The sequence below is a fragment of the Phoca vitulina genome, unplaced genomic scaffold (genome assembly GCF_004348235.1).
Source record: "Phoca vitulina isolate PV1807 unplaced genomic scaffold, GSC_HSeal_1.0 scaffold22, whole genome shotgun sequence".
Taxonomy (NCBI): domain Eukaryota; kingdom Metazoa; phylum Chordata; class Mammalia; order Carnivora; family Phocidae; genus Phoca; species Phoca vitulina.
Window position 1 is genome coordinate 9,758,645 of NW_022589725.1, and position 24,070 is coordinate 9,782,714.

Below are 24,070 nucleotides of genomic sequence, written 5' to 3' on the forward strand. Positions count from 1 at the left end.
CCTAGCATTCAGTCACACCCCAGCAGGTTCTCTTCCCCCTGTACACGATCCCTCCACATCTGGCCCTCAGCTTCCTCCCCAGACCCAACCCCCCTCAGGCCTCCCATCCTCATTAGCGATGAGATAACTTCACCATACCCACCCCCTCACATGCACACACTTCACAGCTTGTGACGCGCTTCACATCATTGGTCACGTTGGGTGCCCATAACGACCCTGGACTCAGAGCCCAAAGCACTTCCCACTTGAAGGGATCCTAGAGACCACTTAGTTCCAGGGGAACCCCCCCACCCCCACCCAGGGATGGTACCAACCTCACAGTGGCATTTGGGAATGGGGGAGGGGGCATTTTGGTTATTACGATGACTGAGAGGGTGTTAGGGGCATTTAATGCCTGGAGCCCGGGGATGCCAAACATCCCGCACAATGAATTCTCCTGCCCCAAATACCGACAGCTGAGACAGACAGATCATCTAAATCCGACCACGTGCAAGTGAAAAATGGGGCTGATAAGTTAAATAGTCAGCCCTATGATGACCCATCAGGTTAGTTATCCTCTAACTCCGAGAATAAGGTGCTTTCTGTTGCACAATCAACTATTCAACCCCGAAGATCACAGAGCAACAGTAAATACGTGGTGTCTCTGTACTATGTGCCATGTAGCCCCCAACAGTGCCAAGGCAGGTTCTATTAGCACGTACACTGAACAGATGAGGAACTGAAGCGACCCACCCAGATGCCCTGGTCAGAAAGGGGCAGAGCCAAGAATGTGAACCCAGGCAGCCCGGCTGCAGAGGCAAACTTTTGAGTTTTACACCAAGACCGAGACAGCTAGCGACTACCATTCCCATTTGATAGAGACCCAGTGGGCTGAGATGATTGGCTCTCAGATGCACCTCTGGTCCGGTCAGGGCCAGAGTCAGGTGGGGGACTTACAGCCCAGCACCTGGGGCCCTAGTCGACGGCTGAGAAGCCAGCGGAGGCCCTGGGCAGAGGCCCCTCACCTGTACGTCTTGTGCAGTTCCATGATCCTCTCCTCCAGTTCCCGGGTCTGGTTGGGGGCGAAGCGGAGCTCGCTGACATAGTTGCCTACGTGCTCCTCGGCGTCATAGTCGCCCAGCTCTGCCTGCACGGCGTAGGAACCCAGCAGGGCATGTGTGACGAAGGAGCATGGCAGCCGGCCCGTGATGATGTCCGCCCTCAGCTGCAGGCACAGGTAGTATCTGGAGAGAGGGAAGAGTGGCCATGGGCACGGGCCCCACTCCCTCCCTAGACACCCCCAGCACCCCTGCCCACCCATCCATCAGAACCAAACCACCGACACTCAGCTCAGTAGAATAGGAACGTTCCTGACACTGTCATTTCAGGTGTTGATGATGTGGGTGTGTCCTAGAAGACGGTTTTGTCCCATTCCACGTGCCTTTCAGCATTTTGTTAATTTCTAACTTTGAGGGATTTTTCCTACCGTGGGAACATTTGAAATTTCTAACTCATTTTCAAGCTAAGTAGGACTACTTTGCTGGTTAGCCATTTTTTTTTAATGTCATGTATTTTTAATCATACAATTAATTATATTCTTATTGTGGAACAAATGCAAACGTTATTTAGAGGTGATTCTAAATTTCCTCTCAACGTCCATTCTCAGCCCTAGTCTCCTCTCCTAGAGGTCACCCCTATTATCCAGGTGGTGTTTTGACCTTTTTTCCCCCATGGTACAGAAATGCATGTGTTTTGATTCGTGGGTGTTTTTAACATGTACACAGGATCAAATGGTACATCTTACTCTCCAGCTTGCTTTTTCATGCACCTAGTGCCCTTCCATATCAGCACAAACAACTTGACCTCATTCATTTTAACTTCTGCACCACATTCCACAGTGAGGACAAACCTGGTCACCAATGTTTTCTCAAAACCTTTTAATTTTGCCTTCAGCTCTAAGTGAATTGTCTAAAAACAAAATTGCTTTAAAAGAAACATCTCCAGGGGAGCCTGGGTGGCTCAGTCGTTAAGCGTCTGCCTTCGGCTCAGGTCATGATCCCAGGGTCCTGGGATCGAGCCCCGCGTCGGGCTCCCTGCTCAGCAGGAAGCCTGCTTCTCCCTCTCCCACTCCCCCTGCTTGTGTTCCCTCTCTCGCTGTGTCTCTCTCTGTCAAATAAATAGATAAAATCTTAAAAAAAAAAAAAAAAAAAAGAAACATCTCCAACCACAAGGATATTATTTTTTATAACTTTATGCACACTTGGATGATTTTATAATTTTTAGATCCATTTTAAACCATTTTTTAATTGCTTTTTTGGTTACTGCATTAAAAAAAAAAGTTTCAGTTCATCCTCAGCCAGTGATGCCTCCCTGCCCATTTTGCCATGTTTCACCATTGTTTCCAATTGCCTATTTCTTTTCCTTTTAAGTGCTTTTTACTCAGTATAATTTTTAGTACTCCATGACATGAAGCTCTGGCAAAAAGTACATGCGGCCTCAGCTCATGCTCAGGGCGAAGGCGTAGGCTCAAAATCAGTAGCGGCTCAAATATCACGGGCACCAAGTATGGGCTTAAGGGCATTTTGTTCAAGTCTAAAAATTTGAAAATCACTGCCAAACACCCTGACCAATATTTCATTTCAATCAATTTGTCATTCTGACCAGTTTATTTTGGGCCTGAATATTTTCGACTAAATCAGCTGCTACTACCACCCCCTTCCCTGAGGTCATCCATGCTAAGCAGGGCTAATTTCCCTCCTGTGTCCCTAGAAGCCCAATGCCCAGGGTCTAGCACAAAGAGGAAAGATACCAGTGGGTAAGACCAGAGGGATGGGGATTAAGCCGGTCTATAGCTCTCAGCCCTCCTGGAAAGGAAGTTGAGACCCTGTTGCTGAATCTTGGATCCAAGATGACCCTAGGGGTTAGAGCAGGGCTAATGAGGCCAAGGCTTCAGGTCTGATCTATCCCATGGACATCTGTATTATCCCCCAAGGCCAGAGTCGGCATCGTGACTGCGGCCCGTTGCGTGGCAAACAGGTAGCCAACATTCAGGAGGGACCCAACAGGAGAGAGAGAGGCTGGCTTAGGAGCCCTTCCCCTGCTGCAGGAATAACTCCAAGCCCACGTATTATTGTTGGTGGCAAGTAGGGCCCCGCACATGGATGACACAGCCCCCGGATATCATGAAGTGAGACTCTCTCTTTGGAAGGGGCTTAGATAAAGAAAAGGGCCTCTCCCTGTTCTGATTCCAGAGGCAGGATGAGCCCCACAGAAGTTCTCATTCTCGAGAATGCTTTGCACCCCGTCCACCCTTCAAGCCACGTTATTTACTGGCCCTGAGGCACAATGAGATTGTACACACAATCCATGTTCATCCCAGCAGCCCAGGCTTGCCTCCATGGGGGGCCAGGGGGTTACGGTCTAATTTGACCCTTGCATGCCTGTCAGGGACCCAGGGCAGCATGTGGGACCAAATTCCTCCCTGCAAAGGCGTCTGCGCTCTACTCCCTCCTTATCCCCTAAGTAAAATGGTGCTCCACTCAGAACGTGACGTGTTTGGCTTGTCCCAACCAGAGATGGCCTCCACCATGTTTTTAAAAAGTCTGAATTAGTTGTCCATATTTAAAAATTGTGGATTTTACTGTCAAATCTCTCGCTTCACTTCAACAAGGGGCCCAGTTCCCACATAGCAGGGATGGCTGGAGCCGAACAGCAATTGTTTGAGGTGGCGCGTGTCCTCTTGAATTTCAATTCCAATCAATGAAATGGGTCCCGATGCTGCCTGGGACGCCTCCCCTCTCCGAAGGGGAGGGTCAGCTGTCACTGACCACTGTGTTTGCGCCACCTCCTCTTGCGCTGAGTCAGCTTCCTTTGTCGATGCTGTCTGCCTGGCCTCGCTGGGCATCTGAGTTTGCAACTGTCCTCACGTACTGCCCCGTGCCTACCAGGCCCAGGTGTCCTCATTCCTAGTCACATGGCCAGCATGCCCACGCCCCCTCCACAGCCCTCACCTTGTGATGTCTTCTGTCAGCTGGGCAGGGTCAGGGGGGTAGAACTTGACTGTGAAGGCAAAATTCCAAGGGCTGCCTGAGAGGAGTAAATAGGGGAACAATCAGAGAGGCCCCATCACCCCAGTGGGTGGCCCGGATGCACCATCCCATGGGCAATTCCTCAGAGTTTTCTCATATGTATAATTCCAGGACAATCCAGTCAGGAAGCCTGAAATAATATTCCCACTTGAAAGATGAGGAGACTGAGGCACAGGTTGAAAGACTTGTGACATAGCAATGGGAAGGAAGGTGGAAAGAAAGAAAAACAGTGGTGCATGCCAGGCCTACTCGTCATCACGAACATCACTTCAGTAAACCTTGCAACAACCCTATGAGTAAGTCTGATGATCATCCCCATTTTGCAAATGAGGACACTGAGGCTCAGGCCGTAAAGTGGCCAGACCAAGATCACTCAGCTAGGAAGCAGCAATGCTGGGGTTCAGACCCCAGCCTCCTGGCTCCAGAGCTCGTGCTCCCTCCTCCACACCAAAGTCTATGCCACGGGATGTTCATGGGAAGAAAACAAGTCACATTAAGTGGGTTCCCTGGGGTCCCTGGGTGACTCAGTCAGCTGAGTGTCTGGCTCTTGGTTTCAGCTCCGTCATGATTTCAGGGCCCTGGGATTGAGCCCCACGTCAGGCTCCATGCTCAGTGGGGAATCTGCTTGAGATTCTCTCTCTCCCTCTCTCTCTGCCTCTCCCCCCTCTAAAATAAACAAATCTGAAAATAAATAAATAAATAAATAAATGGGTTCCCTAACTTTGTACTTCTTGAAGCCCCCACTGTGCCATTGCAAACTGCACCCCTCTAAAGGGGACATGCAAATAGTCAGGGGTTTCCCAAACTTATTTGACCTGCTGTGTCCATTTCTCATGGGGCATCCTGCCAGATTATGGTTCCTAGGAACACCCTTGGTAAGACTCTGCCCTATGTGGGGTCGGCTCCATCTCGGATGGCAGAATGGGGTTATAAGCAAGACCTAAAAGGCAAATGTAATGAGTGGAAAGTAGCAAAGGGCATTTCACAGGGATAAATGTTTACCTCACCCTGAGATACAAACAATCAAGGGTACACATGTAGGTACAGAGAGAAATAAAGGTTGGGGCTTTAGCTGGAAACAAGCTCCGCAAGCCAAGAGAAGGGATGACCACATGAGAGAGAGGAGGCCTTGGGGAAAGGCTGCAATCTAGAACAATGGGCAGACCACCCCTGGGGCTCTGCAAGGCCCAGCCAGGGCAGGACCATGGTCACCAAGGGCTGGAGGCCATGCGGTCACTACCGTCCTTGTCCCTATGGTCATCACCACCTTCCCCATAGAGCTGTAGCATCTCCAGCACTTACTAGGTGCTGGTCACTTCACTTGCTAGGAACTTTATGTGCACATGGAGGAGTCTGATCTTCATGATGATCCTGAGGTAAACCTTTCCTTTTATAGATGAAGATTCGGAGGGGGTAAGTCACCCTCCTGGGATCGCTGAGCTAGTCAGTGGTGGAGAATGGGGATGTAACCTCTGAACCCCAGAACCCGGGCTCCTGACCACAGCTGACTCCTTGGAAAAAGCAGCCTCAAGGAGAACAATCCTTGTCTCAGGAGTAGTAGCAGCAGTAATAATAATAGTAATAGATAATATGTACCGGGCGCTGCTATGTGTAGGCACCATTCTGGGTGCTGTACACAGAACAGCTCACTTACCCCGCACAACAACCCTAAAGGTAAGTAGTCTTGGAGTCCGGATTCAAAGCCAGGCAGTCTGGCTCCCGTGTCTGTCTTTCAACCACCACACCAGACTACCTCAGGAAAGCACCTACTATGTGCCCGGAGCTGTCCACACATAACCGGCACCCTCACCTTGTGAGGCATGGATCACTAATCTACTTGCCAACGAGAAGCAGGAGCCCAGACAGGTGCCCCCAGTGCCCTCATGATGGGCACCGAGATTTGGGAGAAAACAGACCCAGCTCTGAAGCCCAGGACACAGGGTGGCGCCCCCTTCAGGAGGCTGAGGGGCTGTCACAAAGAAAGGAGCAAACAATGGTGGGGTGGCCGGCTGGCTCAGTCAGTGAAACATGTGACTCTGGATCTCGGGGTTGTGGGTTTGAGCCCCACGCTGGGTGTAGAGATTACTTAAAAATAAAATCTTAAAAAAAAATTGTTCCATAGGGCCCCAGAAGGCAGAACAAAGATGAATGGGTAGAAGTCCCAGGGGTAGGGACGGAGACTGTGGCTCTGCTGAAGGGGGTCAGGCCTGCTCCTCCGTGAGTGGAGGTGGCCACAAGCAGCAACCATTCCCCACGCCCGGGCTGTGCTGGCCGGGGCCGCAGAGATGGGGGACCAACTCCCTGCTCTGGGGAAAGATGCTGAGCTCCAAGGATTCTGCTGTCTGCTTCTCCTTCCCAAGCTCCCAGTCCTCCTCAAACTGCACACTCAGCTGCCTGTATGTGTTCCAATTCTTTCAGGCATGAGAGGTGGGCTTCCCAGCTGGGCTGCGACTCCTAGGAACAGCCCGAAGGCCAGGTCTAGGACCCTGTCAGGCCCAGAGGAGCGGGCTCTGTCTGTGTGCCTGCCTCTTTGTCTTCAACTGACAGGAGCCTCCAGGAAGAATCCCTCCAGCCCCTCCCGGAGAGTCAGCTAGCATCCCTGGGCCCAGCTGCCTGTTGTCATGGCAACAGGCTCTGCTTTCCAGCCCCGGGGACCAGGGAGTCCAAGCACAGCCAAGGGGGAGGGGCTCCCAGTGGAGGCATGTCTGCTTCTAGGCTCCAGGTCTCCACCCACTATATGCCCCCTGGCTCAGGCCACCTACCTCCCCCCTTCTGCCATTAGAAGGCTGCTCCACCCCTCGCAATATGCCTTTCCTCTCTGGGCCAGAAAGGACAGGTTGTCTCTTCACTCCAGGCCTTGAAAAGAGAGCAGGATGGTGTTGGGAGGCCAAGGCTAAAGATCTGGCTTGGCCAATAGTTCACTCTGTGACTTTAGGTAAGCAACCGCCTCTCTCTGGACCTGTAGTCACCCCATCGTTAAATAGAGAAGATGACTCAGACCAGCACAGGCCTTGCTTTTCCCTAACGTGTTAACTCCTATCTGTGGGCAGTGGTCTGCAGTGCTGTGCGGAAGAGGATTCCGAGCTGAGTCAAGGGTCACCGATCACAGAAGTCTACACCCATTGGACAGGAAGGAGGCTGTCTGCAGGCCATCAATATGTCCCCTTGTCCTAGATGATTCTGCAGGTCCCTTCTAGAGCTGCCATCCTGAATGCATCTACGATTCGTCTCCTAATCTGCTATGTGACTCTAGATGGTCATTTCTCTTGTCCCTGCTTCAGGTTTTCATTTAGAAGACAATGCCCTGCCTTCCCCCAGATCTGCTGTGCAGAGCAAGTGAACTCATGGGTCCGAATGCACTTCCCAAGGAAGAGGGAAGAGCACAACTGGGGCTCCTGCAGCCTGGAGCCCCCACCCTCCCTTCCACAACATTCCCAACCACAACAGGCCACTCACTCCGGATCTGCTTCTTGATTTCCTTGGAGGGGTCCAGCCAGTTCTGAAAGAGAAGACAGGGTTCTTTAGAGGGAAGATGGAGGAGAGGGCCAGATAGGGCTATGAGACAGAGACATCCCAAAATAGCCTGTCCACAGCCCCTGGCAGGGAACACCCTTCTCAGGCTGAGCTGTCCAGGCCCTCTGGAGCTGGGAGGGACCGAGGCCAGGATTCCCCACAGGGTTTGGGGCCCTGGGCCTGGGGCTGGCACCGCCCTGAGGCAGCTGGGTGGGCAGCTGCAGTGGGACCAGTGGGAAGGAGGAAACCCAGACAGGGTTCTCCCGAGGGGTGGAAAAGAGGCGCTGCAGTAAGTGTCTCAGTTCCCCCAGGAAGCCAGGCTGTGGCTCTCCAGACACCCATCTGGGGGGTGACTGGCAGGTCGCCAAGAAAGGTCTAGGTGGGAGGGGTAGAGACAGAGAATTGAGATAGATAGGGCTGGCTGAACCTTGGCTATGTGCAAACAGAAGGTGCCTAATGAGGATCTGAGGACCGACGGAAAGCGTGGGATGCAGTCAGGACTAGGGGGGCCTAAGACAAGAGGTCTCCCCGACAGCAGGCCTCCCCTGCCAACCCTGCCCCCCACCACAGATACCTTCTGACTGTCGGCGTCACAGAAGGTCAGGCCGAAGTAGTCCTTCTCCAGGAGGTTGAGGTGCTCACAGACCAGGTCAAACAGCACCTGGCCCCGGCCGTGTTTCTGAAGAGGGGAGCAGAGAGGCTGTAAGGCTGGGACACACCCCGGGGGGGCTCCACTGGGACCACCTGAAACCCCCAAGAGTCTCCGGGCGTCTAAAGAGGATCTCAGCCCTCCTGCCACCCACCTCGCCCTGCTCTCCGAGCCCCACCAGATCCTAGGTGACACTAATGCCCAGCTCACCAGCTGCCTTCTGCCAAGCCCTGCTGGGGTCCTCCTAGACCTTAAACCTACTTTGGGGAGGAGGGGTGGGGGGTGACCGATTCCCCTTCCTTCACAGAGATTAAGAGAAGGAGGTTAACTTTGACCCAGGGAGCAGAAAACCAAAAGTCTAAGCTTGAGTGTAAGAGGGAGAGAAAAGCCACCTGAAAGATGAGGGACGTGGGCAGGGGACAAGGGAAGGGCTCAGGACTCAGGGTCACAGTGTGACTCTCCTTCCCTGGCCCTCCCCTTACACGAAGTCTGAGTGAAATCCAGGGCAGCCCAGCCCAGAGTGCCACCTCCTGCCTGGGCAGTAAGTAAGGTTTTTATAGGGGCTCCTGGGGCCTAGATGAGCCTCAGCTGGAAGCAACATTACAGCCACCTTTTCCCACCGCTCCCAGACAACCAGGCTCAGTACCTCTCTGAACCACCATGTGGGCCTGAGGATTCGGAAGGACAAAGCCCAGAACCTGGCTGGGTACTCCAAACCCACAGGTGTGAAGATGAGCACCAATAAAGGGACCACAGGCTGGGGGAACGTGAAGCAGTCACTGTCCAAAGAGGGTGGGACTCCAGAGAGAGGGTGAGGTTTCTGCAAGGTCTGGCTCGGTCACCAGGCACTAGGACCAGGCCTAACTGTGGAGAGCAGCTTTGGGAAGCCAAGGGATTCCTGAGGCTGGAAGAGTCCTTCAGAGAGAATGGACCTGGCCTCAGCCAAACCCTCTACGCTCTCCTGGGGCAAGCTGCAACAGCATCTTGGGGCTGGTGTGGGTAGGAGAGAACAGATATCCCTTCCTTTTGCCTAGGAGTAGGCAAGATGTTCACCTTGAAATCCTTCTATAGAAGAAACAGACATTAAAAAAACAAAAACAAAACCAACCCAACTCTGCAGAGAAGAGGGGCCCAACCTGCCAGGGCCCAGAAATAAGTCATATCCCTTAAGACCGGGGTGGCGGGGGAGGCAGGGGCACCAGGGAGAGAGAGAGGTGGTTCCTATAACTCTTAGGGAAGGCCACCCTCTGGACCCTTCCATACACATGGAGAGGGCCAGGAATGGTGCCCAGACCAGGATGGACCCTCTAAGGGGATGAGTGAGAGCTCAGAATTAGGGTGGGAGTCCTAGCCTATATAGGAAAGGGAGACAGCAAATGTGGGGCCAGGGGTCTGACCCCAGACAGGAGGTGTCTGCCCCTGCTACCCACGGTGGGACAGGATCATGCCACGGGATTTCTACGTGGCCCGGGTGACGGAGGCCTTCCAATGGGCTGCCTCTCTATGCCTGGGGGGGACACCCATACCATGAAACCCTTAAGTGACCAGTTTGTCCTGCTGACCTGGACAGGGGCATTCCCTTCACAAGGGAAGACCCCTCTCTCCGCCCAATAAAAACATAAAAACAATTCTAGTTGAAACACCAGCGTCTGCTAGGTGAGACTGAAGAGCCCAGTCCGTAAGGCCTACCGCGCTAGAGATCAGCCCTGGGACGGTGACTCCTTGCCAAGGTACAGCCCCCCCTGAGAAACCTTTTCCTGGCGCCAACCCTGCGCCTCGTCTAATTCTATTTGCAATCGTAACAGCCCTCCCCAGGCCTCAGTGCCACCATCTGTACAAAGGAGGGCCGCCAGGTCATCTCTCCAGGATGCCGCAGTCGGTCCAGGCCTCCAGGAAGAACGGACGCTCTCTGGCTTGGCCCAGGCTGAGCGCACACAGAAGCCTGCCCTGGCTCTGGGGCCAGGCGGCTGGGGACCGGGCCTGTGGTGGGGGGTGCTCCCTACCTCCACCTCACACTCGTACTCGGAGGCATCGAGCAGAGTGACTCGGCAGATGGCACTCTTGTACTTCTTGGCAATCTTCTGGGGTGATTTCTGGGCTCTGCTGGGCGTGGTCCTCTCTGACAGGCCATCAGCCTCCCCATACCCCTTCTCCTCCATGTCTAGGCTCTGTAGGTCCAACAGGGGGAAAAGTCTGGTCAGTGAACTTGAGACCACAGCCTTTCAACCAAATGAAGACCCAGTAAGGATGCAGCAGCTGGGGCTAAGATGGTCTCCAAAATGAGAGCCACGGCCCTCCACGACCCCCAGGGTGACCGGCGTCTCCGGTTGGTAGATATAGGAGGAGAACCAGAGCTTCTGTGTGCAACAGGGTGGGCTCATGGAAGGGGCCACTTCTTCAGGGGGACAGCCTCGGCAGGCAGGAAGCATCCAGAGCTGCCCTAGCTCCCCAAAGTGGCGTGTGAGTTCTCAGAGCATCCATCTGGCCTCCCCCTTATCGGTCTGTCACTGGTCTAGCATGAGGCGGAGAGCTGGTGGACTGATCTAACGGAGGGAAGGGAGGTCAGAGCCCTGCCAGCTAGTCCTAACTGCCACCAGTGTCCTCAACGACCTTGGCCAAGTCCCCGCCCTCTCGGCCTGTCCTGAAGGAAGGGAGGTGTGAACTGGACAGCTAGATGATTCAGCAAGTCCCTTGTCCCTAATTTAGGGTGATGCATTTTGCTCTGGGGTCATACTGGGTTTGCCAGGCTAGAATGGGCAGGTTCAGGGGGTAGGAAAATAAGGTTGAAAGAACCAGGTTTTGGGAATCAGATCTAGATTTTATTTCCATCTGTCACTGGATAGCAATGTGACTTTGGGTAACTCACTTCATCTGCTGAGCCGCTGTTTCCCCAAGTGTAAAATGGGGAAATTAGTATCACTCTCATAGAGGCGCCTGGCTGGCTCAGTCAGCAGAGCATGTGACTCTTGATCTCAGGGTCGTGAGTTCAAGCCCCACGCTGGGCATTGCGCTAACTTAATTAAAATATAAATATATATATATATCACTCTCCGTAGGTTTGGGAGAATTAAATATAAAAGTGACCACAATGCCCCCAGCACAGAGCTCGGCACGTAACGAGTCAGTAATAAATCTGTTTCCGGCTTCCCTCCCCACTAAGAACTGGCCCTGGATGACGGCTGGGCAGGGAGAGGGATGCCCATGCTCTCAGGCACACACCTGTCCAGCAGGCCGAGTGTCCTGCTGCGGCGGGTGCTTCTCATTGGAGTTGGCCTCCAGGTGGCCGCCGTGGCCTGCGGGGGTCACAGGGGTCGTCGCAGCGGCGGCTGCCTCGGGCTGCTGTGGGGCCTCCTCCTGAGCCTTCTTCACCTCAGAATCGGGGCCTGTCTCTGTTGTCATGGTGACCAGCACGCCTGCATTAGCATGAAGGAGAGCACATGATGGGGGGGAGGGGCAACGATGGTGTGACAGGACAAAGCGAAGGGGACAGGAACCACATGCGGAGAGAGACAGATGGACACAAATGGACAAAGAGCCACGGAGAGAGGAAAGAGGGAGGGAGGGAGGGACAGAGGAAGTAGGGGTAGGGAGAGAGCAGAAGTCAGGGGTTACTGGAGGCAGCCCAAGTCACAGACCCCCTCCCACTCTTGCGACCATAGAACTCTTCAGGGACTCCTCCAGTCTCTCGCCCAGTTCTGGAATGGGGACCCTCCTCGGGACAATGAGAGTCTCCCCAGGGAGCCCCACTCTGCACAAAGGAGCACAAAGGACAGTCAGTGGCCCCCTCGGGGCAGGACCTCAGCTGGGCTGTCTCTCCAACCCCAGCACCAGGCACACAGTAGCCGTTCAATAAACTCTGGATAAACTGAACTCAACCAAAAGAGCCCTGGGCTCCGGGCCCTTCCAGCACTGACTCTGAGCAAGGCTCTTCATGCCCCAAGCTTGAACCGCTATCTTCACAGGGATGTTGACAGAATGGATCTACAGGGATAAGACAGGAGGGCACTATTAAAAACACGCAGAGCCCTGATGATGTAAGTCAGGACACCTGGACGTGGGCCCCGGGTCTGCCACACACAAGGCAGTCACTTCACCACACTAGGACTCACCCACAAAGCATGGGACTTAGAGAAATTATCTCTGGGACAGGCTACTCTTACCCTTTTCCCCTTGGAGCAGGAAATGAGATTTCAGAGAATCAGGGACCTAGTGCCCAGCCATTCTGTTGGTATAAGCAAAATGCAAGGAGAAGAAAGGAGAAAGAATGGCATGTCTCCATTTTTATATTTAAAAAAACAAAACAAAACCTCAGCAATACCTCTTTGTGTTTATACATGTGTAGTAAAAGATCTGAAAGGATACTGACCAAACTGTTCAGACAGCTTCATAACTGAGAAATGGATAGAGGAAAAAGAGGGCGTTCCATGGGGTGGGCGAAGAAAGGGAACTTCATTTTTTACTTTATATGCTTTGGAATTACTTCTATAATTCTAAATACACACAATCACAAATTGGGTTTTTTTTAAAGGGGGTGCAAAAGCACCTATTCTGGACCCCAGTCAGAGTGGATCCAAAAAAATAAATAAATAAATAAATAAGTTTGGAGCTAAAACCAGAGGAACAGGGAAATGGGCAGGAACCCCCACCCCTGAGCCCACAGCCTCCCTCTAAATCCATTATATTAAATGAGAAAGATCCAGACTAGACCTGGCAGGTCCCTTCCCAACCCCTTCACCACGGGAGGCCTCCAATGAGCAAACAGACAGACGGACACCAGCTCCACCTTGTGCTACGCACATGCTCCAAGCCCTTACCCCCCACTCCCCTGGTCTCCTTCAGTTTCTCTCCCAGCATTCCAGGCGGCACCAGCCCAGCCCCAAGTGAAGGCCACTGGCCAGCAAGCCAAGGACCCTGAGTGCCCCGCTAGGCCACACAAGAACTGCAGGCCCCTGAACAGGTCACACTTTGTAAGCCAGAGCTCGAGGCACAAATGAAAGGGTTTCTTGTTCCTGATGCTGCTATTAAGAAGTAAGATGAGGAGGAAGAGAAGGCCTTGATCACACGGCCTCACCCCCAGAAATGCTTTCCACTCATGTCATTACCTCGGACTTTATGGTTTGACTTAAAGCCATAGTTAAATAAAGGCTCTCTGTCACTTCCGTGACCCCAGATGCCGACTCTGGGCCAGGACACGAAGCACCAGGAGCAGCTCCAGGGGAGCTCTCGGTCTCGTAGGGTCTGAGGGACACCTGTCTGCCTGGGTCTGCATCTCCTCAAGGCCTGCACCTGAGGACATCAGCCATTATACTAGAGAAGGTCTATAAGAAGAACCCTTAAAATGAATGCCCACTTAATTTCGCTTTAAAAAAATAAAAAAGGATCCACAGACTAATCTGTCGGTGTTCTGCTTCCCACCGCACTTTGCTGCCTCAAGCAAACTTGAACAGAACCAACTGGAAGGAGAAAGCACTCAGGTCCAGGCTGGAAGCCAAAGAGGCAGCCTGAGCCACCAAGGAACCCCACGGCCAGGGCCTGGTGACAGAAACGATGGCTCATCCTTTCTAGAGCGTTAAAAAGGATGACATAAAAGAAATACCTGAATGAAAAGCTCCATACACAACAGCTTGTAGAGACTGACCCTACTTTGATTAACACATATGCACGGATACAGAATATTCAACAAAGTATTAATTGTAGTCGTTTCTAGATGGCACGAGTACAGGTTATTTTTTCTTCTGTTTAACTGTCGTTCTCAATTTTTCTACTAGGAGATTTCTTGATTAAAAAAAATGAGAGGTTAAAAAATAAAATCTTCCAATGCACAGGGCTTGGTGTGACAGGATGAGGAGATAAAGTCTGATTGAACTTAAAATGTTTATGAATTTTTCTTTTTTTTTTTTTTAAAGATTTTATTTATTTGCGAGAGAGAGAATGAGAGACAGAGAGCATGAGAGGGAGGAGGGTCAGAGGGAGAAGCAGACTCCCCGCCGAGCAGGGAGCCCGATGTGGGACTCGATCCCGGGACTCCAGGATCATGACCTGAGCCGAAGGCAGTCGCTTAACCAACTGAGCCACCCAGGCGCCCATGAATTTATTTTCTTAAAAGATTTATTTATTCACTGAGAGAGAGCAAGCGCATGCTAGAGTGAGCACAGGGGGAGGGTCAGAGAGAGAGGGAGAATCTCTAGCAGACTCACTGCCGAGCTCAGAGCCTGACATGGGGCTCAATCTCATGACCCCGAGATCATGACCTGAGCCAAAATCAAGAGTTGCATGCCTAATTGACTGCGCCACCCAGGCACCCCAAAAAATTTTTATGAATTTAAAAGAAAAATAACATTATTATTATTATTATTATTTTAAACCTATGATGAGATCCTTCTTGATTTCACAAGTCCAGGCATAACAGTATGGTTTTCTCTCTAGGCCACCGAAAGCAAGCCAAGAACCTGGCCTTGGGTTCTGCCAGAGCCAGTCACGTGGGCACAGTTCTGCCTGGGCCCAGGTCAGCAGAGACTGAGGGAGCCGCTGGGCAGCCTGGCCAGATGGGCGCTGCAGGGGCCCCAGGGGAAACACATGCTGGTTCCTTGGAGCTCACTGCAACATGGGAGGATAATGCTCACCCAGAAAATGGTTAAATACCCAGGCAGGATGTGATTTAGATTTGCTGGTGTACGTTTTAGCCTCTAGAAGGTTCTGGGGAGTTGGTGATCAGGAGTACGACCTAGAGTACCCAAAGAAGGGCTTATAGGGTAGGGAGTGGGGAGGGGGTGGAGTCACTGAGTCACTGTGTGGGCAAATGTCCAGAGACGGGAACAAGTAGGCCCGTGCAGAGGACGGACAGGAGACCCTGACATCCTGATACCTCAGAACAAGAAGCCTATAAAGGTGAGCTCCAAAGAGCCTGGCAGGTGGAGCAGGTTGGAGAAGGGGAGAAGTGAGTGAACTGGGGGTGGAGCAGACGGCCTTGCAAGAGTCACAAGTGTTACTCTGCTAGAAAGGGCAAGACTCCCAACATGGAGTGCTGCTGGGGGCCAGGCCCACGGTCAGGGACTACACACACCGGCTTCTTGTGGACTCCTCACAGGGGCACCAGGGCAGGGTGGGGGGCAGACCTAGGTCAGTCAGACCCAGACCCAAAGCCGAGTGCCACCAGTGGCTCACTCTGTGACCGTGGGCAAGTGACTTCAATGCTCTGAACCTCAGTCACCTCATCTATAAAATGGAGATACTCCCCCCTCCTTCTGAGGGTGGTGGTAGAGAGTCAGGAAAATAACCTAGAGAGAGCACTTAACATGGTATGTACCCAATAAAACAGCGCTGAGAGGGTCTATACTTACAAACAGTCCCGAGGAGCTGCAGCGGGGAGTGGTCTGAGAACCAGGAGTTCAGAAGCGCCAGCCCAGAACGGATGGAGAAGGAGATGCGCCAAGCGCCAGAGCCCAGCAAGGCCAGACTGATGGCATGACCATATGAAAACCCAACGCACAGGATTCGGAGAGAGAAAGGTCAGCCGGAGAAGTGAATGCTGACGGTGCCCACAACAGCGCTGTCAGCCCTGTCTGGCTGAGACCAGTCCAGAAGGCTGTCGGCGTCTGATGCTCTTGAGCACGGCAAGCACCGGCTGGCTCCCCTGGCTCCCCTCTCCGGGGGCACCATGGCTGTCCATCTGGGTGGCCTGCTGCCAGAGAATGTCCTAACCCGGGCGACGCAATATCCACTTGGCCTGACGTTGCACCAACTCATTAAACATGAATCAGCTGGTTTATACATCAGGCCCTACAGCCAGGGTTAGCATGAATCAGCACCTCTGAATCCAGTACCTTGGCTTTGTTCTTTTTCTCCATCCCACAGCCACTGCCCATGTCCCAGCCACTGTCAAGCCATGCCCACATGGCTGCCCGGCCTCCTTCGTGGATTCTCTGTGGCCGCCCGGGCCTCCTAGGGTTTATTCTCTTCAGAACTGCCACATGGATCTTTCCAAAAGTCCAACTGGACGCCACATGGATTTTTCCAAAAGTCCAACTGGATGCTCTCTTTATTTTTTGTAATTCAAGTATAGTTGACACACAATGCTACATTAGTTTCCATTACACAACATAGTGAATGGACAAGTCTACACCTCACTATGTGCACCACCAGCGTAGCGACCATCGGTCACCATACGACACTATTCCAGTACCATCGGCTACATTCCCTATGCTGTCCATTTTCTCGGATGCCCTCCTTAAAACCTCCAATGACTTACCATCAAAATAAAACAAAAACTCCTTACCAAAGTTAAAGGTCCCTGCTTAGGGCCGTGGCATCAGCCCCCACCATCACGGTGAGCCTGTCTTTGCCCTAATGGTCCCTCCGTGTGGACAGTGGGCTTGTCCCCTCTCTCACCCTTCAGACCTTAATCCATGCACCCCTTGACCCGCCTGTCTAAAATGGGTCTTTCTTCTGGGGCGCCTGAGTGGCTCAGTCAGTTGAGCGTCCAACTCTTGATTTTGGCTCAGGTCGTGATCTCAAGGTCATTAGATTGAGCCCTGCGTTGGGCTCCACACTCAGCACAGAGTCTGCTTGAGATTCTTTCTCCCTTCTCCCTCTGCCCCTCCCCCTGCTCATGCGCTCTAAATAAATAAATAAATAAATAAATAAACAAAATCTTTCAAAAAAATAAAAATAAATAAAATGAGTCTTTCCCCTTAATTTTTTTTGGTGACAGCATGCTGGGTTTTGGGTTTGGTTTGGTTTGGTTTTTGCCATTTTAACCATTTTTAAGTGTAACTATTCCATGATGTTAATTACATTCACAACCTTGTGCAACAATAGCCACCTTCTATTTCCAAAATGTTTCATTACCCCAAACAGAAACTCTGTACCCATTATGCAACCATGCTGGGGTGTTTTTTTTTTTCATAGTAACTATCACAAGTGAAACATTTCTTTTTACTTATTTATGTCTATTCCTCTGGAACAGAAATTCCATAAAGACGAAATGTTATCCGCTCATCTGCCATTATCCCCAGGACTTAGCGCAATTCTTGATAAATACCAACAAAGCTAACACTTGTAGAGTCTGCTATTTGCCCAGCACTGGTCTAAGCACTTTAGGTCGATTAACTCACTTAACTTTCACAATAACCTAGAATAGGTACTTTTATTATCTCTATTTTGTAAAAGAAGGAATTGGAGCACTGAGAAGTTAAGGAATTTGCCTGAGATCATACACTAGTTCATGACAGTGCCAGAATTCAAACCCAGGGGGTCTGGTGTCAGGAGGATGGGTAGATGGACAAATGGACAAACACATGCATGATGGGTGGATAAAACACCAACAAGACAAGTTTTAAGTCCACTCAGCTGGGGACAGAGACCTGGGCTGCATTCACCTTGGGAGCCTTTCTGGCTACCAGCCAACCAGTGTGTCCTGATGACATATCAGACCTTAAGCACTTGACTTTTCCATCCAAACTCCCGATATTATCACCCTTATTTTACTGATGAGACACACAAGCCAAAAGAGGCATGCTGTATGCCCAAAGTCATAAGGCTGTGCTAAGTGTCTCTGACTCCAAAGTCCATCCCGCTACAGGGCATTTCAGCAGCCTGGGAAGGCTGGGGGGTGGGGGTGGGGGGTTGTATTTATTTGTCCAAGGGGTGAGGCTGGCTAAGGAAAAATTTCCCAAGAGTGAAAGGCAAATACACTAGGAAGAACTGAATTCAGAATGGGGACTATTGTGGGGCACTTGGATGGCTCACTCAGGCGTCTGACTCTGGATTTCAGCTCAGGTCAGGATCTCAGGGTTATGAGGTTACGCCCCAGGTCAGGCTAAAGAATCAGGACCACCGTGTCTTGCTTCAGTTCTGTCACCTCCTATCTGATGGGCCTTGGGCAAGTCACTTCCCCCTTCTGAGCATCGGCTTCCTCATCTGCCAAACAGGGATGAGAGCCCCTATCCTACCAGCTCAGAGCAGGGCCACGTAGATAAAGGACATTACAGAGAATGAAAGAACTCTGAGATACAAAAGTTGAAGTCATATATTTTAGGGAGACGCTTGTGTATACCAGAAGCATGTCTTCACAAGCATGTGAACAGCAGTGGGACAACATGGGGGCACATACAGCCCTGTGTGTCCACGGTCATGATAATGACTCCCTAGCCAGTAAGGCTCTCTTCTAAATCTTGCACACTGGCAACTTTTACCCAGGCATTCTTGGGAATTCTGAACCACGGAGGAACTAATGGAAGGAAGGAACAAAGAGAGAGAGAGAAATGGACAGGGTGTGGAAGACACCGAAACACCAAGAGAATGCCAGGCAGCAAGTGAGACTCTTCTGTTTTGAATGATATTTTCAGTAATCACAGTTACCAAGAAAACTCTTCTTTCTTTCCCTGAAATCAGGGGGCACATCTCCCCCATCCCCTTCCAACCACATCTCCTGGGCTGTTAGTCTCCATTCGCACCTCCAGATTCATGCCCTGTTCAAAGAAGCGGGAGGCTGACCCCTGGACTGTCCCTTGGTCTGAGCTCTCTTGCCTGCTGACTTCTGGTTGGGTTTGGCCATTGGGAGGCACCGGTTCAAGGGTGGAAGGAGAGAGAAGTTGGGAAACGTCTTTCCAATTTCCCTCTCTGTGGTTCTGGGTGGCTGAGCCCCTCTGTGTCAGCTCCTTGCACAGACCCAGCTATCAGTGAGTTCTGGTAACACTGTTCCCTCCCTCTGCGAAAGGGAGGAAACAGCTTCTGTCAACTGTTATTTCGTGGGGTACTCCTGTGGGTTCCCTTAATCCTGCCCACACCTTTATTAACATCTCCTCAGCGTAAGCATCTGAGTGGAATTCTGTTTTCTGCCAGAATCAGACTGATACACTAAACAGATATATGAATTAGAGAGGGAGGGTAGGAGAAATCGGAAAAAGGCAGTATCACCTAGTGGTTAGGGACAAACGGGGCGACAAGGAGACCGTGAACAAGTCTCTTAACCTCTCTGTGCCTCAGTGTCTTGATCTGTAAAATTCATGATGATCATCTTGCCTATTTCACAGGGTTACTGTGAAAATCGAACCAGATCATGCCCATAAGGCACTTAACACATGTCAAAACCTACCGTGAGTGCTCGAGAAATATTAAATATCCTCATCGTTAGCATGGGTCTCAAGGCTGAAATGTGAACAATAGCATTCCCTTGGAGAAAGAATTACAGACTTTTCTTTCGGCTTTTTCGGAGGTTCTCCAGGTTTCATCGTTTTTCTACTATGAACATGTATTACTTTTGGAATCAGAAAAGAAAAAGAGAAGAATGAAAAGAAAAACACAGAGAGAGCGAGCCTATTAAGACTTATTCTTCCCCTCTGGAGATGATGCTACTTCCCATCGGGATTTCCCCAGTACAGAACATTCACTTCCTGGAGCGACGATCTCGGGCTGGACGTGAATGAAATACCCGCCCGCCACGAGGGAGGAGGGCGCAGGCTGAGAGAGCCGCCTCTGGGGCCGGGTGCCACCCTCCCGGCCGAGGCCCAGGAGCCCCCGACAGAGGCGGGGAGCTGGGCATGCAGTGGTTGGTACCGCTGATCAGCTCTGTACGCGGCAATGGGGAGATGGCGATTTGTCAGAGGCTTGCGGTGCCCAGGGGCACCTCATTAAATAAAACCAAGCAACGTGATGAGGCTGCCACCCACCAGCACTGGCTTCCTGCCCAAAGGTTTCACGTGCCACCACAGAGCCACAGGTTGATGTGCAGTTGTGGGCTGGGGGACCACAGGACATGCCCAGAACTGCAGAGTAACGGCATCAGAAAGGAGAAATACCTCCTGCTTGGACCACACGGATGACTGCAGAGGCAGCCAGAGACACCCCCAGCGGGGCATCCTCTGAACTCCAGGCAGTGAGCTGGACAAGGGCCACACAGGGCAGGTGGGCTTATTCCCTAGGCCAGCTTGGCTGGCCAAGGTCACGAAGCTAGTCAGTTCAAGTGGAGCCAGAATGAGGACCCAGATCTGCTGGCTGACGGTCCTGTGCTCTTCCCCCTCAATCCTGCTACATCCCACAACCTCCAACTTGCTGTCAACCATGTAACCAAAGCTACCGTTGCTCTGGATGTAGAAATAATAACAGCAGTACCAACCCCTCCCACATGTGGGGTGCTTTACAATCTAAAGAATCCTTTTATAATCATCATCTCGCTTGGCCCTCACCGATCAGCAGCTGGGGAGAGGGAACGTGGAACAGCACTTATGAACACAGGCTTTGGACCAGAGTTTGAATCCTGGCTTGAGGACCTTGGGCAAGTTACTTAACCTCACCGAGAGCCAGTTTGAGCATGTAAAATGAGAATAACACCCCCTACGCCTCAAAGGCATTTCGTGAGGAAAAAACGAGAAAATGCATGTGACGCTCCCTCTGACGCCATGTCGCCATACAGAGGACACTCAGTAAGTGGCAACAATGGTTCTCATCAGTAAGGCTGTCACCACCACACAGATGGGCTAAGTGAGGTCCAGAGAAGGCAAAGAATTTGTCCAAGGACACTCAGGGTGTACACAGCAGCATGACCCAGGCAGCAGCTTCTAGCATCCAAAGAGAATTTGGAAGTTTCACAGGTGAGCTCCATACTGGATCAGCGACAGAAGGGGTTTCCCTGGGACATCCTCACCCTTGGAGGGTGACAGAGACAGGGTCTCCTCCAAGCAAGCCAGGCCCCTCAGGTCCTTGCCCCCCTCAGTTCCACTGAGAAGCTGGGACGGGGAGCAGCAGACCTGCAGACCTCCCTGGGGCAACCCTCATGGTCTCAATTTCTGACTCCCCCTTTCATTTCATTTTCTTTAATTGTCCAAACACTATTAGAGTTCATTGTCAGCATTATTTAGAATGGAGTAAAATTGGGAACAACTTTAAATGTCCATCAACAGGGCCCTCAACAGGGCCCTGACCAAATTAACTAAGATTTACCCCTTTGGATTTATTTATTTATTTGAGAGAAAGCACGCATGCAAGTGAGTGGGGGGAGGGGCAGAGGGAGAGCATCTCAAGCAGACTCCCTGCTGAGCGCAGAGCCTGCCAATGCAGCGCTCCATCTCAGGACCCTGAGATCATGACCTGAGCCCAAACCAAGTCGGACGCTTAACCAACTGAGCCACCCAGGCACCCCAGGATTTACCCCTTTAAAAACAAATTACAGGACTGGGGCACTTGGGCAGCTCAGTCAGTTAAGCGGCTGCCTTCAGCTGAGATCATGATCCCAGGGTCCTGGGATTGAGCTCCATGTGGAGCCCCATGTCCGGCTCCCTGCTCAGCGGGGAGTCTGCTTCTCCCTCTCCCTCTGCCCCTCCCCCTCCGCTTGTGCTCTGTCTCTCGCTTTCTCTCTCTTTCAAATAAATAAAATCTTTAAAAACATAAAAATAAAAATACGGCAAATATAAAGTGTTTTTAAAAGATCTGTTTTGGGGGTGCCTGGGTGGCTCAGTCAGTTAAGCGTCTGCCTTCGGCTCGGGTCATGATCCTAGGGTCCTGGGATGGAGCCCCATGTCAGGCTCCCTGCTCAGTGGGGAGTCTGCTTCTCCCTCTTCCTCTACCCCTCCCCCCGACTTGTTCTCTCTCTGTCAAATAAATAAAAATCTTAAAAAAAAAAAAAAAAAAAAAGATCTGTTTTGATCAGTCTTACTGACCTCCCATCGAACCTGCTGTAACTCTGTTTCTGCCTGTTCTCTCCCAATCTGTTATCTATGGTCATACCTAATTCTACACTCCTTCAATCTGAGTGCTCCTAACTTTATGGGTTTTTTTTTTCCATTTAACATTAATTGTATCAGAAATCATTATTATATCATTATCATCACAGCTAATATTCATGGGTGCTTTACTATGTGCTAGTTATGGTGCTAAGAGTTTTACATGCCCGAAATCACTTAATCTTGACAACAACCCTAAAAGCAGATACTTGGACTGGCCACATTACTGATGGGGTAAGTTTGGCTTAAAAGATCAATTTGCCAAAGCCTGGCAGCTCAGGACAGAAAGTAGACTTAAGCCCTGGTCTGTGTAGGTCCCAAGCCCTTGGCTAGGAACCCCTCCACCCTACCCCCCCCCCCCCCCCCCCCCCCAGCTACTCAGTGGTGAGTAAGCATGTGGCAGGTAGGGATGAGGAGACCAGGTCATGGGTCTTACAGCCAGGGTGACCTTGGACAAGCCAACTCCCCTCTGCTTTGTTCCTTCAATCAATTCTTTCACCAGATAAGCATTTGCAAATCATTGAGCTATATGCTGAGAATAGAACAATGAATAAAACATGAACCCTGCCCTCAAGCAGATTAGAACCTAACCTGAATCTCTCTTCGTGCACTGGGAAGAATCTAACCCCTGTCCCAGCTCGGTCACGCAGACATGAAATGAATAAAGGATTCAAAGGAGTTTCTCAAGTGCACAGCTCCATACGCTGCAAAGAATAAGTATTTCTGTGGCTGTTCACGGCTGTATATTATTTTAACCACTGGATGTTCCAAAACGTTCTCAATCATCTTCCTATTGTTGGGCACTTAGTCCCAATTTACTGCTATTATACAGGAAGCTCTGATGGGGATTCATCCAAAGGAAATTATTCAAAAGGAAAAAAAAAAAAAAAAGCCAGATGCACAAAAAGATGCCAGGCAACCTTCAGAATGACTGAAGGGAGACAGTCCTTCATCTTAAGCTCATGAGGCCCCAAACCAAATTCATGACCCCTGCGGCCTGCCCCCCCTCCACCGGCTGAGTCCCCCACCACATGAGAGGATATCTTAGTGTACTGTCAACCTTCCTCCCTCCCCTGCCCTCCAAGTCCACGGGGCTGACGTTTCTCCTGCAAGGCTGCAGCCCCTCCCTTCCTTGTGGTTCTTGCAGTTGCCAAAGGGACCTTCCCAAACACTTCTGTCATGCCCCAGTGCATGCATGCCCCGTGCAGACCTACCAAGGCTCCCGGAGCCTCCGGGCTCCTGTCAAGCGGAAATACCTTAGCCTGACATTTGAGAGAGACTGAAGGGAGAGAGCAGTCATGTTTCCTGACGCCCTGGGATGTGCCGGCACTGCGCTAGGCCCTTTACGTAACTACCACCACACGTGGTCTCCACAAGACAGGTGTGCTTATCCCTACTTTACAGATGAAGAAACTGAGGCTCAGGCCGGCTAAATGATGGGCCCGAGGGCACGTGGCTGGTACACAGTGGAGCTGTGACTAGAGCTTAGGCCTGGTGGATTCCAGAGCCTTGCCAAAGACCCACACCCAAACCGGCTTTCTGAGTCACCTCCCAGTGCACCCAGCCCCCCGCCCTACCTGCCCCAAGCGTACCAGACCCACTCTTCTTCAAAGGCATCCCTACTTCCTTCCCCTCTGACCTGGGGGAGTGGGGACCCTTCCCTCACAGCCACTGAAATTCTACTTGGCCTTTGGTGCCCAGCGCAAAGGCTCCTGGAAGCCTTCCCTTATCACCAAAATAGGAATCCATGCTTAGCATATGAACAGCTCGCTCTTTACCCTCCCCGTGTCCTGCCTGTGCCTCTCCAGCTAGACTGTGAGCCCCTTGAAGAGAGGGATGTTTCCTCAGAGGCAACACGGGGCCTGCAGGAGGTGTACCCAGAGAATATTTTTCAAATTGCACAAAACCGAGTAGGACCTCTGAGAAGACACTAGGCTGCCGGCATGGCCATCGGGAACGTGGCTCTGGCCCACAGCGCCCGGATTGAAATCAGGGCTCCCCCATGACCTAGCCATGTGACCCTGAGCAACTGTCTTTCCCTCGCCTGTAAGCCTCAGTTCCCTCAATCTGTAAAATGGGAAGAAGCATTCCTACCTCACCAGGTTTTGTGAAGATGGTATGAG

At 51.5% G+C, this 24,070-nt stretch overlaps 1 protein-coding gene across 12 annotated transcripts in view; it reads right to left on the minus strand.

The window, feature by feature from the left end:
• Positions 1–24,070, minus strand: part of EPB41L1 (erythrocyte membrane protein band 4.1 like 1) — a 121,229-nt gene that overhangs the window by 43,070 nt on the left and 54,089 nt on the right. For all 12 annotated transcript variants that reach the window (XM_032420114.1, XM_032420113.1, XM_032420111.1 and 9 more), the window contains 6 exons: positions 11,449–11,642; positions 10,233–10,397; positions 8,155–8,259; positions 7,524–7,566; positions 3,990–4,065; positions 1,005–1,223 (listed from right to left, as the gene is read on the minus strand). In XM_032420114.1, coding sequence (XP_032276005.1) covers positions 1,005–1,223; positions 3,990–4,065; positions 7,524–7,566; positions 8,155–8,259; positions 10,233–10,397; positions 11,449–11,628 — 788 coding nt within the window. In that variant the 5' untranslated portion in view covers positions 11,629–11,642. The remainder of the gene's footprint in view (positions 1–1,004; positions 1,224–3,989; positions 4,066–7,523; positions 7,567–8,154; positions 8,260–10,232; positions 10,398–11,448; positions 11,643–24,070) is intronic.